Here is a 14,408-nt window from a genome sequence, read left to right on the forward strand (position 1 = left end):
TGCTTGCACTTACTTAATTTTAGATTTATTGAATTTTAAGGACGTGTACTCGGTGTTTCACACAATCTAAAATACATCTGAAAGCAACAGCCTGTAACAAAAGATTGTTCGTAAGACAGCGTTTTAGCTGAATATGTGCTTGTGTTTGGAGGAAGGGATACTTTGATCTGCATCACAATAGTCTACACAGTGAAATACCTTGCTGCAGAACAGGAGTTTACATTGTGCTTTTAGACAAACCTGAGCATGATTGTCCTGTTTAGGAGATAAGTACTAGAGGAATATTTCAGGGTTTTTTTTACTAGCACAGACACACTGACTTTTTGCTTAATATCTTGATGAGAATGTGGCTGTTAATTCACTCTGTGGCATGACTGCTTTATTTCATGAGTGAAATATCTGGAGAGATGAGTGTAGAAGTACTGTCCTGGCTTCTGTTTGGATGCTCTGTGAAGAAAGCTTTCAGATACTGTCACTGCAATGGTTGGCACCTTTTACCATTGCTTTTGTGTTCTGGGGAACACAGAACTGTGGTAAAGGCTACCCCCCAAGGAAAGACTAATTTACTGTATTTTCATTTAAATCATTATTATAATGCTGATGAAAAATTCTGTTTGGAAAAGAAGTGGAGATTTAAATATTTGTAAATAACTGCTGTGTATGAGACTTAAAAACTTCTCACTGTCGATTTTATACGGCTTCACTGGTTTTGTGTGTCATTGCAGTTAGTTAACTCCTTTAGTTTGATCTAGGAAAGCACAAAATATAGACAACTTGTCATATCTTACCTGTATGTATGTAAATGATTTGTAGAAACATAATGGTAATCAGCCTTTTACCACATTCACTTGAGATGGAGAAAAAAGATGCTTAAACTACAGTAAAGTCTCGATATTAAGGAAGGCTTTTTGTCCAAAATTATAGTTGTATAAGAGAACAGACTCTTTATTAATAATCTCCTTCATTTGAGATTTTTAGGGGCAGATTAAATAAATATGTCAGGAATGAACTAGGTATAGTTGACTTTAAAGTAGGAGATGAAACTAGATCATTTTGTGAGATCACTTCAGGGCCTATATTTTTCTAATTTTATAAAGTCAGTTTCCGGGGCTATTGCAGTAAAGACAAACTTTTCTCTCGTAGAAGAGTACCTGGCAAACAGTTTCAGACCTCAGACTACTTCTATAATGCCTCCATAAGTCTGGTTTGCTTATCATCTCAGGACGACCAGAAATACTAGTTAACTCTCCAGAAAAATGAATCCTTCAACTCTGCTGCTTTTCTTGTTCCATCTGGGCAGACTTACAGATTTGTTTATATTTGTAATTTGATTTATTTTTAAATAGGCCACTAAAACTCTCGTGGTCTCTATATCTACTTCTCTCTACTAGAAAATGTGCTGGATGTTTCTCTCTTAACCTCCTACAATTCGTAAGAGAAAATGCTGCTTTGAGTCTGAACCTGTCCCATCCACCAGCAAAACTTTTCAAGATGATTGGAGGCACTTTGAGAAATAGTTACTCAGTAATGTACTTCAAAAAACTACAGGAACATGAAACCCCTAAATACTTCCTACTTTTTCACAGTATAGACAATTTTCTGTGTTAGAAGAAGTCAGGTTAGCCTGTGCATTGCTTCTTGGTTTAGAACGGCACAAGGAATTTTCATTTCTGTCAAAAAGATTCAGAGGAAAGGGAAACCCTGCTAGGAATCCTCGTCTTTCTTCTGTTCCATTAAAGCTGTTTTTAATACAGAAATCTATATCATTATGAAATAAATTAGAGAAAAGGTGAGTTCAAAGTCTGTGTGAGCCTAGAGAACAGATACGTTTAACATCATGATTTATCAGTTTCAGTTTCCAGCCACATCAAGAGAACAAAAAGCTGGCATTGCCCAAATGCCTGCACTTGGATTTACAGCTCTGCTGACAGGGATGTGGCCTTTGGCACCAGATGGTGTAAAGTTTCAAATTAATGCTTTTTGATTCTGTGATACATTACTTAAATGTCTTGCCACCACAAACTCTATCACCACCCCCTGAAAAATAATTGACCTAAACGCCGTTCTCAGTTCCATGTCTGCTTATTTATATTTCCTCATCAGACTTTAATCGACCTGCACAGTTCAGCTGGTACTCAACTCAATCCATTCAAACTGTCAAGAGAAATCTCTCTAGAGATCTTGTAGCTGTTTAAAGTATGAATTAATTTGATCCAGAATGACTTGTACTGGGGTGTTAATATTTCACCACCTTACAGATAGCTGTGACAAGGATCTGATAATGTCACTTCTCCAAAGGAAAGATGTGTGTTCTTCCCAGCTTTCGTTTGTGTTTCTAGGAGTAGGTAATATGCTAGAAAATAAGCTTTGTCTGTCAAAAAAAATCTTGTCCAAAGCAGAGACTTCTGTTTTCCATCAAGAAGTCCTGTCTGATACAAACTTTAACTGAAGCCATATGGGAAAGATGTGAATTAGCTCTTTTGCAGTCAGTGCCAAAGTCAAGACACGAGCAGATTTAGATGCAGCCGTTTAATTCTTGTCCCTAATCCCTGACCCTTTGCAGGAGAGTGCTGTCTCCACAGCCTGAGAGGCAAAAGGAGATAGATTTTCTCTTCAGCCAGCCTTATTCACAGCCTAATACATAATTGCAAACTGATCTTCATAGACAGTGAAAATTCATATTTCAAGTTATAAATACAGGCTTGTGTTCTATTCTACTGCTGTACAGTGGTACAGGAAATTTCTGTCAAAGCAGATTGAGCAGCTGGGGTTTGTAACTTACTAGACCACAGAAGTTACACCTTCCAGAGGCATTAGGTGTTCAGGTCTCGTTTTCAAGGATCTTGGTGGCTGGCTGGCAGGTGCCATCACACAGAGATGCTGGCACCAAGGCAGAAAATAAGAAATGACGCATCCACATTGTTCATTTTAAGCGTGATGTTTCTGGGAAAAATTGAGAGGAGAGAACAGTCTTTTTGGATAAGAAAACATTGTTGCATCAGTCAGTTTCAAAGCCCAAAAGGACTCCAAATTCAGAGAGTACCTCTTGCTCTGTAGGCAGGAGAGAAGATCTCTTCCAGGCTTTTTTCAGAGATGCAGAAGGAGTTTTATACTTGTGTGCTTACTCCTTCGTGTGCAGTTAGTTCCCTCCCTGTGGTATCCTGCAGTTTAACATACACTTTGAGGGAGTAGATGAAATTCCACTGAAACTTTAAGATCAATATCTCTGGCTGTTCTTTCTCTTTATGTTGTTGTTATTAGTTGTTGTTCCTTGGCCAGGACCTTAGGAAAAATTGACAGCAATTTTTTTGTCTTGTTCATACACAGAATTTCCTGTTTGGAAAGTTATTTCGCTGTTTGAATCTTTTCATGGACTTCTCACAGTCTCTAAAACTGTCTGCATATAACAGTTAAATGCATCAAATTTCCCAGGAACTGAATGCTAATTGATAGAGGTGCATTCAGTCATAGTGGCACAAAGTATCTCTACAGACCTGGTTTTGTTGAGAGGTAACACTTGAGACAGCCACAATGCATTCTTTACATAGTACTCCTAAATTTCAATATTGAAATATGCATCAATTGCTTGATATTCACTTTCAGCCTTTAAGTGCCTGGAATAGTAGAGAAAAGAGGTGAACACCTTTATTTTGTCCTGATTTGTTCTTGGTGACTTTCACTGTTATTTTCTAACACTTCCCTTGTTTCTTTTCCAGTCCCTGACTTCTATTTTTTCACATCCCAAAATGTCATGTAGTACCTAGTCCATCTTGAAGCAGGTCAAGCCACAGAAATCAAGTTTTATTTTCAGATGGCCCAATTTCTTTTCATTAACTTGATCAGTCAAGCAAAGAACATGAAGACATATTGCATTTTTATGGATGGATAGAAATTCTCCCCAGATAGGAACAACACACACTGATCACATCTATTTTTGGTTGCCAGTAAGCAAACTGAAACTAAGGAGAAAGAAACCCTTAGGAGACTTTTCATAACTACAGGGTCCTTAGAAGTTATAAAATCATTAGATTTGACTGGAAAGTGGTGTGCTTGTCTCCACTAGAAAGAATATAGGAAAATACAAAGTCAAACCATGGAATTTCCCACTTCCCTGTGGGAGTAGTGTAATTCTTGAGATCAGCTTCAAACCTTAAGATGTAGCCAGGTATAAAGGCCACAGCTTTGTAGGCAATATGCAGGTGCATATATTCAGGTGTGATTTTCTTCACAGTATTTTCAAATATGCATATATGCAGCATTCATTGCTCTAAAATTATTTCTTTTCAGGGGGATGAAGTGGGGCAATTTTTCACTGTCATCCAACCCAAGCACATTCCTTTTCAGGAAAGAACTGTTAAATAAGACCAGTCCAGAACAGTGCTTCAACTCTAAAGTCTGCTTGCTTGTTTTCTGGAAAACACACAAAGATAAGGACTGCTTGTTAAGCACTTGTTCTCATTCCTGTGTACTTGCCTATTGTTCCATTGTGCATATAACACACAGCTTCTTAAGATGTACATTAAATGGTTGAATAATACTAAAGGGCTTTCATGTGTCTAGTTGAAAGATCTCTCTCTCCAATTTATTTTGTATCCTACAGAATTCTTCCTCTGATAGCTGGTTGTGTGTTTCTGTTTTGTCACTATAATAAAATTCCTTTTCAGGATCGCATTGTATCAATGACACTTGATAAGGAATATGATGTAGCTGTGGAAGCCATTCGATTAGTCACGCTAATACTTCAGTGAGTATTTTTCAAAACCTGTGTATTCCCTTTGAAAGCCAGTAATATTTAATTGACTTCATTTCTTTGCTCGTGTGATCTGTTATTTTACACTTAGTATGAAGTTGAACTGAATATGTAATAATATGGTCATGAAGCTAAAATAAGATATTCCATCTCATGGAAATACAATAGGCAAATTATAAAAATGTATTGATGTATGGAGACTATTACTGCATCCACTGTTGTAGAAGAATGCCAAAGGGCATTTATACCTTTTGCCAAGGGCAAAATGATTGTCCTCCCCAAAACAAGTATCTGTGGGTTACATTTGCTAAAATAATTCTAGCAGTAACTAAGCAAAGATCCAGTGTTAGGAGATCTGATTACCTGACACAGCTGAAAAGAGAGTCATCTGGTAAATAAGCTGACATGGAAAAGATGTCAACAACCTTGATGTCAAGTTGTCAACAACCTTCGACACCCTTGTTTGGGTTATGTGGAGGTGGCAGTGGTAGCTTGTCATTTTAAATACTTGGCCATGCAGGAGGAGACATGCTTCCAGGCCCCCAACATCATGGACAATTTATTGTATCAGCATTATTGTAATTCTAAATGCACACCGTGGTTCAGTCCTAAAGTGATTATGTGTTGATTTGATTGGTGGATGCACAGTGCTAGTTCTTTATCTCCACTTCGTGACGTAATCTCATTTAGTTTTCCACTTCCCATGTCCAGAGCATTTCTGTGCCTTCTCCCATTGCTGAGGCAGTTTTATCCACCTGGCCTGGCCCTTTCAGCAGCTGGAACTGGGAATATTCCTTCCTACTTTCCAGCCCAGCAGAGAGGCACCTCCTGCCCCACAGCACACAAGAGCATGTGGACTGTCACATGAAAGGACTTAACTCCTGACAATGGAGTAGGCCAGAAGGTTGAAGCAGGTTTTCCCAGTCCAAGATTTGAATAGTTTAAAAATTAAAAGCTTTGAAAGCAAACAGACATTGCTATAGAAGTAAATAAGTTTAAGCAAGCAATTACATTTTCCTTATGTAACATTCTAGGGTTTTAATTTTATAATGTTTGATAATGAGTATTTGGCATCTTGCAATATGTGCATTGTAGTTAGTGGATGGTCTAAATAATTAAGCAAGGCAAGATTTGTAAGTAGTAGTGACATTTTTTTCATAATATCATTTTTAATATATATATATTGATACAACGTGGAGAAGGAAATCAAACTTTCAGTCTTACAGGCCCTTTAAATATCTCTCTATTTGGAAATTGAACCAAAGATCCTTGAAGTCAGTGTTCAGCAATTTAGGATTTTGTATGAAGGAAATCAGTCTTGTAGCTGTCAAAAATAAGTTAAGGGAGGTGAAGGGATTGAAATTAAACATTTGTTTTAGTTCAGGTGTTACTTTCTGACTCTTGCAGTGGAAGTGAAGAAGCTCTGTCGAATGAAGACTGTGAGAATGTTTATCACTTGGTGTATTCAGCACACCGGCCTGTTGCAGTAGCAGCTGGAGAATTCCTTCACAAAAAGTAAGTTATCAGGTACCCTGGAATAAGACCAGATTTGTGAATATTTCCTAGTAGAGTTAAGATCAAAAGGCAAAGAAGCAATAGAGTGAAATACCCAATTTAGCAAATCAGATATTTAATTTAAAACACAGACTTATTCTCTTGTTTAAATTCAAGACCTAAAGACTTGAAGAAACTGGATTTACATTTTCCTTGCTCTAGAATTCAGAAAACTTTTCCTGACTCCTCAAGGCCTAAATATAAAAGGCTACATAAACCTCCATATTAAAGTTGTTTTAAATCCTTTGATAGTATATATAGGGCCTATACATCCCTGATGGTCTGTTTGGTATGCAGTCATTATTTTTACAAAGTTTTAAACCAATTTATGTCAAAATTGTGAACTTGAGAGGTGTTTATGTAGTAATAATTAAGAAATTTGTTTCTAAACTCACTGACTTCCCCTAAAAATACATTACACCATGGTTACATCTTTCATGTACCCGCTATGCCAAAGGAAATGAGCTAGCTTTTCCATGGATGTGAATCATACTGCATCAGTAATCATGACCAGGACATTGCCACATCATAGCAGTTAACCTTTTCACTTTAGTGTTTGCAATTAAAAGTCTCTTAGCAGTAATTTTCTTTTTTCTCCTCATGGGTTGTGACATTAGAGTTCTTTAATATATCAGAATGCAGGTTATATAATTTTTCATGCCAAGATACACAACAGAAAAAAATAACATAAAAATATGAGTTTTCGTTTGCCAGTGTTCTAATTTTCTGTGGTTTATTAGTGATTTAAAAATCTACACTGAAATTGTAAGCTTTTGTTGGTGAATTACTGGAGTTCCATCTCTGTGATCAGGCATTATCTGTTTCAAGGAGTTAATTTACAAAATTCAGTTACATGTAGATTCCTGCATGATGTTTTAGAAAATGGCTAGGTTCTTTTTAAATATAAATACTGAAATTCCTGTGTTAATCAGTATGTGACAATTTTGAAAAATGCCTCAAAGGTAAATGAATTTGAAGACATATCTACACTTTAGTGTACTTAGTGTAAAGACAAAACTGTATCCTGACTTTTCTTTACAACAGGATACTATACTGTGTTCTATAAATGTCTCTCAAGGTAAACAGGATTGAGAGAAGATTGTCCCATTCCTAACACTCATTTTCTCTTGGTATCTGCTAACACATTAGAGCTGGTGCTCCATTTTAAATAAGTTAGAATCTGCTTGAGGCATTTGAGGTGGGATTTATCTTGATTAATTTTATACATTTAAATATCTCTTTATACATTTAAATATCACTTTCTATGTATAAGGTAGTCATGAGACTTTCTCTCTGTAGTTAGCAAAGGAAAACAAATAATAGAGAGGATCACTGACTCAACCCTGAGGTGGATGTTTTAAGGTATTTCAGCACCTGCAGAGGTGCTTGTTTCTTATCTATTAAGATAGGCGGGGGGGAAAGGTGTTGTCTTTAAAATACGTTTGTGTGTAACTCATCCTTCTCTTTTCAATGAATTGTAGTGAAATCAGAATACTGCGTGTCACATTTCTAATTTGCTTTGTGACTGTGGTTTCACTGTAAAAGCAAGGAACAGTTTTCAAACTTCTTGAAGTAAAACAATCATTGCTGTAGCTGTAATGTTAGACATATCTGAGATCTCTTTAAGCTAGCAAATGTGAGTGTTGAGAGTAGTTTGGAATTAGCCATGCATCAGGGAACTCAATGCAGAATGTATAATTTACCTGAAAAAAACCTCAAGTAATTGACTGGTAGCTTGCTTTATCCTTTATGCTGCTACTGGTACCTGAGGTTGGTTGTTTAATGGGATGTCAAGTTTGTTTATAACATATCCCAGTCAGTGTGACCACAGTGAAGATACAACCTTAGTTTTTAAGGCACTAGTGGAATAAGTACTACCACCATTGTAAGACTTGATAAGTTAAAAATGCGAAACTATACAAATTATGCAAATATATAAAACTGTGCAAAATCTTTCAATATAAATATGTTTTGGAGAGCTTTTTCCTGTGTGAAATTCTTCCAGCCCTGTGAACTTGAAGACTCTGAAGATAAATTCATCTCTTCAAACAGGCAGAGGTCATGGCCTCTTTCCCTTGAAAGAAATAGCTTGAGATACTTTCACTATGTTTTATGAACAAATCTACCATATCAAGAATGAATGCTCATCATATTATTGCAGAAATGAGATTTGTTTTGATAAACATGATAGCTCCTTTTGCTTATTTTTAGACTGTTCAGCAGACATGATCCCCAAGCTGAAGAGGCTCTAGCAAAGAGGAGGGGGCGAAATAGTCCAAATGGAAACCTTATTAGAATGTTGGTTCTTTTCTTTCTTGAAAGTGAGGTAAAAAATTCATTTTTAACCTTTACATGTTTAATAGAACCTGGAACTTAAGTAGTGTTTTATCACCATACAGTAACAAGTTGTCTGTCTTTTCTTTTTTTTTCATAATTTCAGAAATACTATATGCCCTTTACCCTGCTCCCCATTGCCTTGTCCATCAAGCAAATTCAACTCAAAATCTTCTTCATGGTTTACTTTGCTCTTGCATATCCCCATTGTACTCAGTACTGCATTGCTGGTAGTACGGTGGCTACCAGAATTCATTGCTACATAGAAGTGTAACTGGTTCTTTTTTTAGGATAACCATGTAAGGAGTATACCTCTGGAGTTACTCTTTATGAAGTAAAATCATTTGAACCAGAAAGGAACAAAAATTACATAATACCTCAAATTATGGTTAGAATAATAGAATAATTCAGAGTGGAGAGGACCTGAGGGGCATTAGCTCAAAGCAGGATCAGCTGTGAGATTAGATGAGGTTGTTCAGGGCTTTATGCAGTTGCATCTTGAAAATGTCACAGACTGCAAGCATACATACCATCGTTTGTATCAAACACATTAAGCGTTCGATGAACACATTCAGGATGGGATTGTTCCCATAGTTTATGTCTATAGAGACAGCATATATGGGAAGTTTTATGGTAGACATACTAATAGTAATTCAGGTGGGGAATGGCAGTGGAGTGGAGGAAAATTTGAGAAGATAAAGGATGCTCTGAAGATAGAGGGGGAAAGGTTTAAAAATTATACATTTGATTTGGTAATAGGTGGCAAAGGAAGACTGAAAGAAAGGAATGACAGAAATGTTTCTCTACAGAAGGGACAGTAATATATTTTGTGTAAAAAGCAAAAGGAAAGGTATTGCCATCAGGTATTTTAATTGTTAGGAAGTCTTGAACAAGAGACTTGACTATGAGAATGAAAAGAAAGACAATCAGAGATGCTGAGAAGTAAGAATAACATTTAGATATGATGTTAACGTTAACATTTTTTTAAAACACCTTATAAACCTACAAATTAAGTCTGGATGAAATGTCACTACTTGTGTGAGCCTTCAATCTGCTATCTGAATGTATTTTTAGTTCCAGCTTCTTAAAAACTTAGATTGTAATAGATCATTGTATTTTCCAGTGAAAATACTTTAAATCTGAGTGTGTGTGATTGGGATTCACCTAGCATTAAGCTTGTCTGTCCTTCTGAGAAGAAAAGAAACGCAGCTTTGCTCCCAGAGCCATGATCATCAAAGTGCCTTCCCATGCAAGCCATATGCTGCTCCCCAAGATCTCTTCTCTCTCAGGGCCAGTTTTTGCTATTGCTGGTTTTGAGACAGTTGTTAGAAACGAAGTAGAATATTGTGACTCCAGTTTTAATAAAAGTGTTAAAGAACTGGGAGTTTCCATCTGCATAGGACTAGAAGCTGTAAGCACTGCAGTATAAGAGGGGGCATTCAGAAGAGGGAACAGGTGAACCTGTGACAAGCATCAGTAAGCTCTGTGACACATAACATTTTGCCCAGAGCTGTCAGAAACAGAAGAGTAGGTAAATGTACTGACACCTCCTTCCCTACACTCTTAGACGTTTTCCAGTTAAGGAGTCAGTCCCATGTCTGGCAAGCAAATCAGATCTGCATGTTGTGCTCGTTACTTTTTGACAGTGGTTGAAGATGAATTTATAAAACAGTAGAAGCCTGTGGATTATTACTCTCACTTTACAACGGCTGCATTAATTCACATAGAAACATTTTTTGCAGTTAAAATTAGTGTTCGTGCTATACCCCCTGAAATCAGTAGGATTTCTGCTACTGTTTTCTGAACATGTAGCAGCATGTATGAAAAATAAATGCCTGTTCAAAACAAATATATTGCAACCTTGTCTGAGTGTCATGTCACACCATCTCTCTTTTTTATAATGCAGTAAGAAAGTGAGGAAAGGTAAGTTTACGGCTTCTAGGTCAAACCTCTGAGAAAGATTTTTCACAAACAAGCTGCTTTATGGAAAAGAAGCTCAATTTGTTTTTATTCCATTTTCCATTAAAACATATCCCCACTGTCATGTAGTTGTATCATTCATTTGGAAGAAAACCCTCCAGAGTTAGTTTCAAACTGAATTTTCTTTCCAACTAATATAAGAGTCCATGCCCAGGACATTCTCTGTGGCCAAATGATTGTGAAAGTTGAAAAACTGCTGCTCCTACCAGAACACTGTACTGATGGTTGCTTTGGATTTTCTAGTTGCATGAACATGCAGCCTATTTGGTGGACAGTTTGTGGGAGAGCTCTCAAGAACTGTTGAAAGACTGGGAATGTATGACAGAATTGCTCTTGGAGGAACCAGTCCAAGGCGAAGAAGGTATTTGTTTAACCTCTATACTTTATTGATATCACACAATATTGTTGATTATTCCTTAAAAAGGTGTTTCACTGTGGGTGATAGAGGTGTTTATGTTGTGGTTTGTTTAGAAAGCATATTTGAAGAAGATTTTAGTTTAATACATTTTTAATGCACTTTGCTTCAAAAGCAGCATTTTTGTACTCTCTTTTTCATCCTGTGAAGTCTGCTGTGCTGTGGTTCCCTAATATTAAAGGCTATGACTTCTTCTTGTCTGAATGTTTAAATAACTAGTGTATACATGAACATTTCAATAAATTAAGTAGCTAATACAATTTTGAATAAAGAAGCACTTCAAATGGTGTTAAAAGTGGGGCTTTTCCAGAGAATGTTAAAACCTAATGAATTCTCAAGAGGAAAAAAAATAAGGGAATTCTTTCACCATTGGTTTCAAATCTCCTTTGGCTAATAGTAGATCTGTGTGCACAAGGTAGCCAGGGAAGTTGGTGGCAAAGAGTCCCTAACATTAGTGAGTGTCATTCAAGATCCTTTATAATACTTCAAGATTCTCCTGCTTCAGGGACCTTTGCAGGGGTTAGGTGGCTGAAAAACCAATGTACTCTTACTGCTTCCGTGTATGGTGTGCTGATCATCTCAGTGTTTCAAAATCTGACCTTTTGGTATCCACCTGCTACAATTGTGGTATTTGTGTGGTAATTTCCTTAGGAAATTAGGCACTTTGGTTCTTTGTTTCTGCATAGCCTAGTGGGGTTTGATCCTCTAGATGTGCCCAGAAGTACTTCCCAAAGAACAAAAATAATACTTCATGACAGTGAGAATATTTTATAAGGAAGTGACAGTGGTCAGTCGCTCTCTGTCCTCCATGATGCTCTTTATTTTGTAGATCTTTGTTATATTCCCCTTCATTCATCCTTTTTCCAGACGACATTTCTCTGAACTTCTTTCAGTTCTGTCATATCCATTTTGAGATGATGTGAATGGTAATTCAAAGAGCAAGCAAGAAAGCCTTGGTTTTATAAATGGGACAAAATTACATTGTCTCTGTTGTCCTCTGTTCCCTGTGTTTTACAACTGCATTCACAGTTTTGTCTTCTTTAAGATGTCTTGCACACACATCAGAACAGATGTTGTTTGTTCTTTTCCCTCCATAGCAATGTCTGACCGGCAGGAGAGTGCTCTTATTGAGTTGATGGTGTGTACAATCAGACAAGCTGCTGAAGCACATCCTCCAGTAGGCAGAGGCACTGGCAAGAGAGTAAGTGGTACTGCAAATAGGTAGCTCGGACTTGTGTGTGTTACTATAGTAACATAAAATATTTTTCTACAATACTACATTTTGATGCTTTTTTTATAATTGGTGTTTCCTGTTTCATGTGAACATTTTTGAAGAAAAATAGTAAAAATTTAATTTCTGGACATGTTTGGTTTTTTGTTTGTTTCATTTTGAGTTTTGCTTTGCCAAGTTAAGTAATATAAATTTACAGCACAAAAATCTTTCTTTATTATTTTTTTAGACGTTCTCATTATCATACCCCTGGCTTACACTTGTAATGTACCTACATCTACAGCCCTTAATGCTAAGTCTAGATTAGAATTGGAAGTGTAGAGCTCAGGAGCAGAACAAGATTACCTCTGACTGTCTTCCATAAAAAGGAAAGTGCTGCTAATACGGACGTAAAATTTGCAGACAAAGTCAACAGTATCTTAATCATGAGAGCAGTTAAGCGCTGGAACAGAAGCCGAGAGTTTGTACAGTTTCCATCGTTGGCAGTTTTCAAGACCTGACTGCATTGAGCACCCCGCTCTGACCCCTGAGCTGGCTCTGCTTTGAGCAGGAGGGGTGGGACTGGGACCAACCTGAATGAATCTGTGGTTTCATGTATCTGTCGTCTTTGGCCTCTTCCACTGAGTGCCCTAAAAATTTAAGAATTTGTCATTCTGGCCATATTGCAGTCTAGCTGCCTCTCTCACTTATTTTGTAGTGACTGTTTGGGGGTCAGTGGAATTCCATGCCTAAGGCTGGGCATGCACTTTTAAGCATTTCAGTATAAGTTACAAGCCCGGGGTGATCAACAGGCTTTCAGCTGTATTCTCCATAAATACAGCATCCATGTTGCAAAAGAGTCTCAGCTTCCCAAACGTATTTCCCTGATTTTTGGTAGTCCTCCTCTTATTTAGGTTAGACTAAAAAGAAATAAACCCATGTGAACATTTGGTACTTCTGTTAGGTTCTGCTCTGAATAATCATAACGAGTTTATTAAAGGAAGTCAAGGCTTCGTTACGGTGAAATTTGGAGATAGACTCAGCATTCTTTATTGCTAAACTAAATGCAGTTACTTAGCTGCTTAATTTTTATGTGCCAGAAGCAGATTAGCCTCATGTCCAGAAATAGCATCCCAGGAAAAGCTCCAAGAAACCATGAATTTAAACGTGCTTTATGTACCTTAATTTCTAAAGCATATTCTAAGAAATTCCTAATTTATTAAAGCATTTCAAGGGTGAGGGGGGAATCTATGAAAGCACTTACTCAAATTTACACAAGCATGTATTATCCTGTGTTAGCAAAACTGTATTGTAAGCAGATCTTAACTGTGTTTTGTCTCTAGCTGCAAACAGGTCTAGTAGACAAAGCAACCTTTAAATTTCACAAAAATTTGATGTTTGTATTTTCTGTTTGGTGCACTAAATAATGTCACTATTAGCTTTCCGGGTATTTTTTCTGTCTCAAGAGATCTACAGTTCAGTTCACTTAAGTTCAGCAAATTGCTTAGTCTTAGATTTTCAATGCCTGTATTTCTTCAAAGCTAAAGAAAACACTTCAGTAAAATAAATTTCACCTTCTGAAGGATGATCAAAAGAGCCTCAAGATCATCCTAGGGACCCAGATTAATTACTAGCACCACTGAATAGCAGTATTTGGTCACCAAAATATGACTGGGTTGTAGCGGGCGGGCGCCTGACTTGCTAGCTGCATTTGTGTTGCCTTCTGGTGAGCTAGTGCCTTTTGCTGGCACAGGTGATGCCGCATGGCGAGTTGGTACAGGAATTGCGGTTGCTGCTGTATGTATCCAGCTGTCTGCCATGTACTATGGAAGAGGTTTCTTACCCTGGTTACAAATCTATTCCCTTTCACTTCCATGGTTGTTTTTGATTTCTGCTGACACAATAGGCTACCTGTCATCCAAGCACATGTTTTGTTTCTAGCTGTTCCTCCTCACTTAGAGAGATGTAGGTATGACATTTAGCTTTTGCTTCTTTTCAGTTAGATCATGAGTTGTGGGATGGTAACTGCAGGGGATCTCTGACTTGTCAGTAGAGGTTTGTCATGTTCTCATGATCTCGCTAGCATATTCTCTGAGTTGAAATGGGAGCAGATTTCTAATTATGCGCTCACCTTGTGAAATAGTTTCTTCTCTGACTTTAGCTTG

At 37.2% G+C, this 14,408-nt stretch overlaps 1 protein-coding gene across 1 annotated transcript in view; it reads left to right on the top strand.

Annotated features, from left to right (window-relative positions):
- The window catches only part of STAG1 (STAG1 cohesin complex component), a 201,993-nt gene that overhangs the window by 138,149 nt on the left and 49,436 nt on the right, over positions 1-14,408 (top strand). Inside the window, exons 12-16 of the mRNA XM_082320218.1 lie at positions 4,665-4,744; positions 6,158-6,265; positions 8,516-8,630; positions 10,862-10,979; positions 12,131-12,234. Of these exons, the coding sequence (XP_082176344.1) occupies positions 4,665-4,744; positions 6,158-6,265; positions 8,516-8,630; positions 10,862-10,979; positions 12,131-12,234 (525 nt within the window). The remainder of the gene's footprint in view (positions 1-4,664; positions 4,745-6,157; positions 6,266-8,515; positions 8,631-10,861; positions 10,980-12,130; positions 12,235-14,408) is intronic.

This window comes from Platalea leucorodia (assembly GCF_965183815.1).
Source record: "Platalea leucorodia genome assembly, chromosome: 8".
Taxonomy (NCBI): Eukaryota; Metazoa; Chordata; class Aves; order Pelecaniformes; family Threskiornithidae; genus Platalea; species Platalea leucorodia.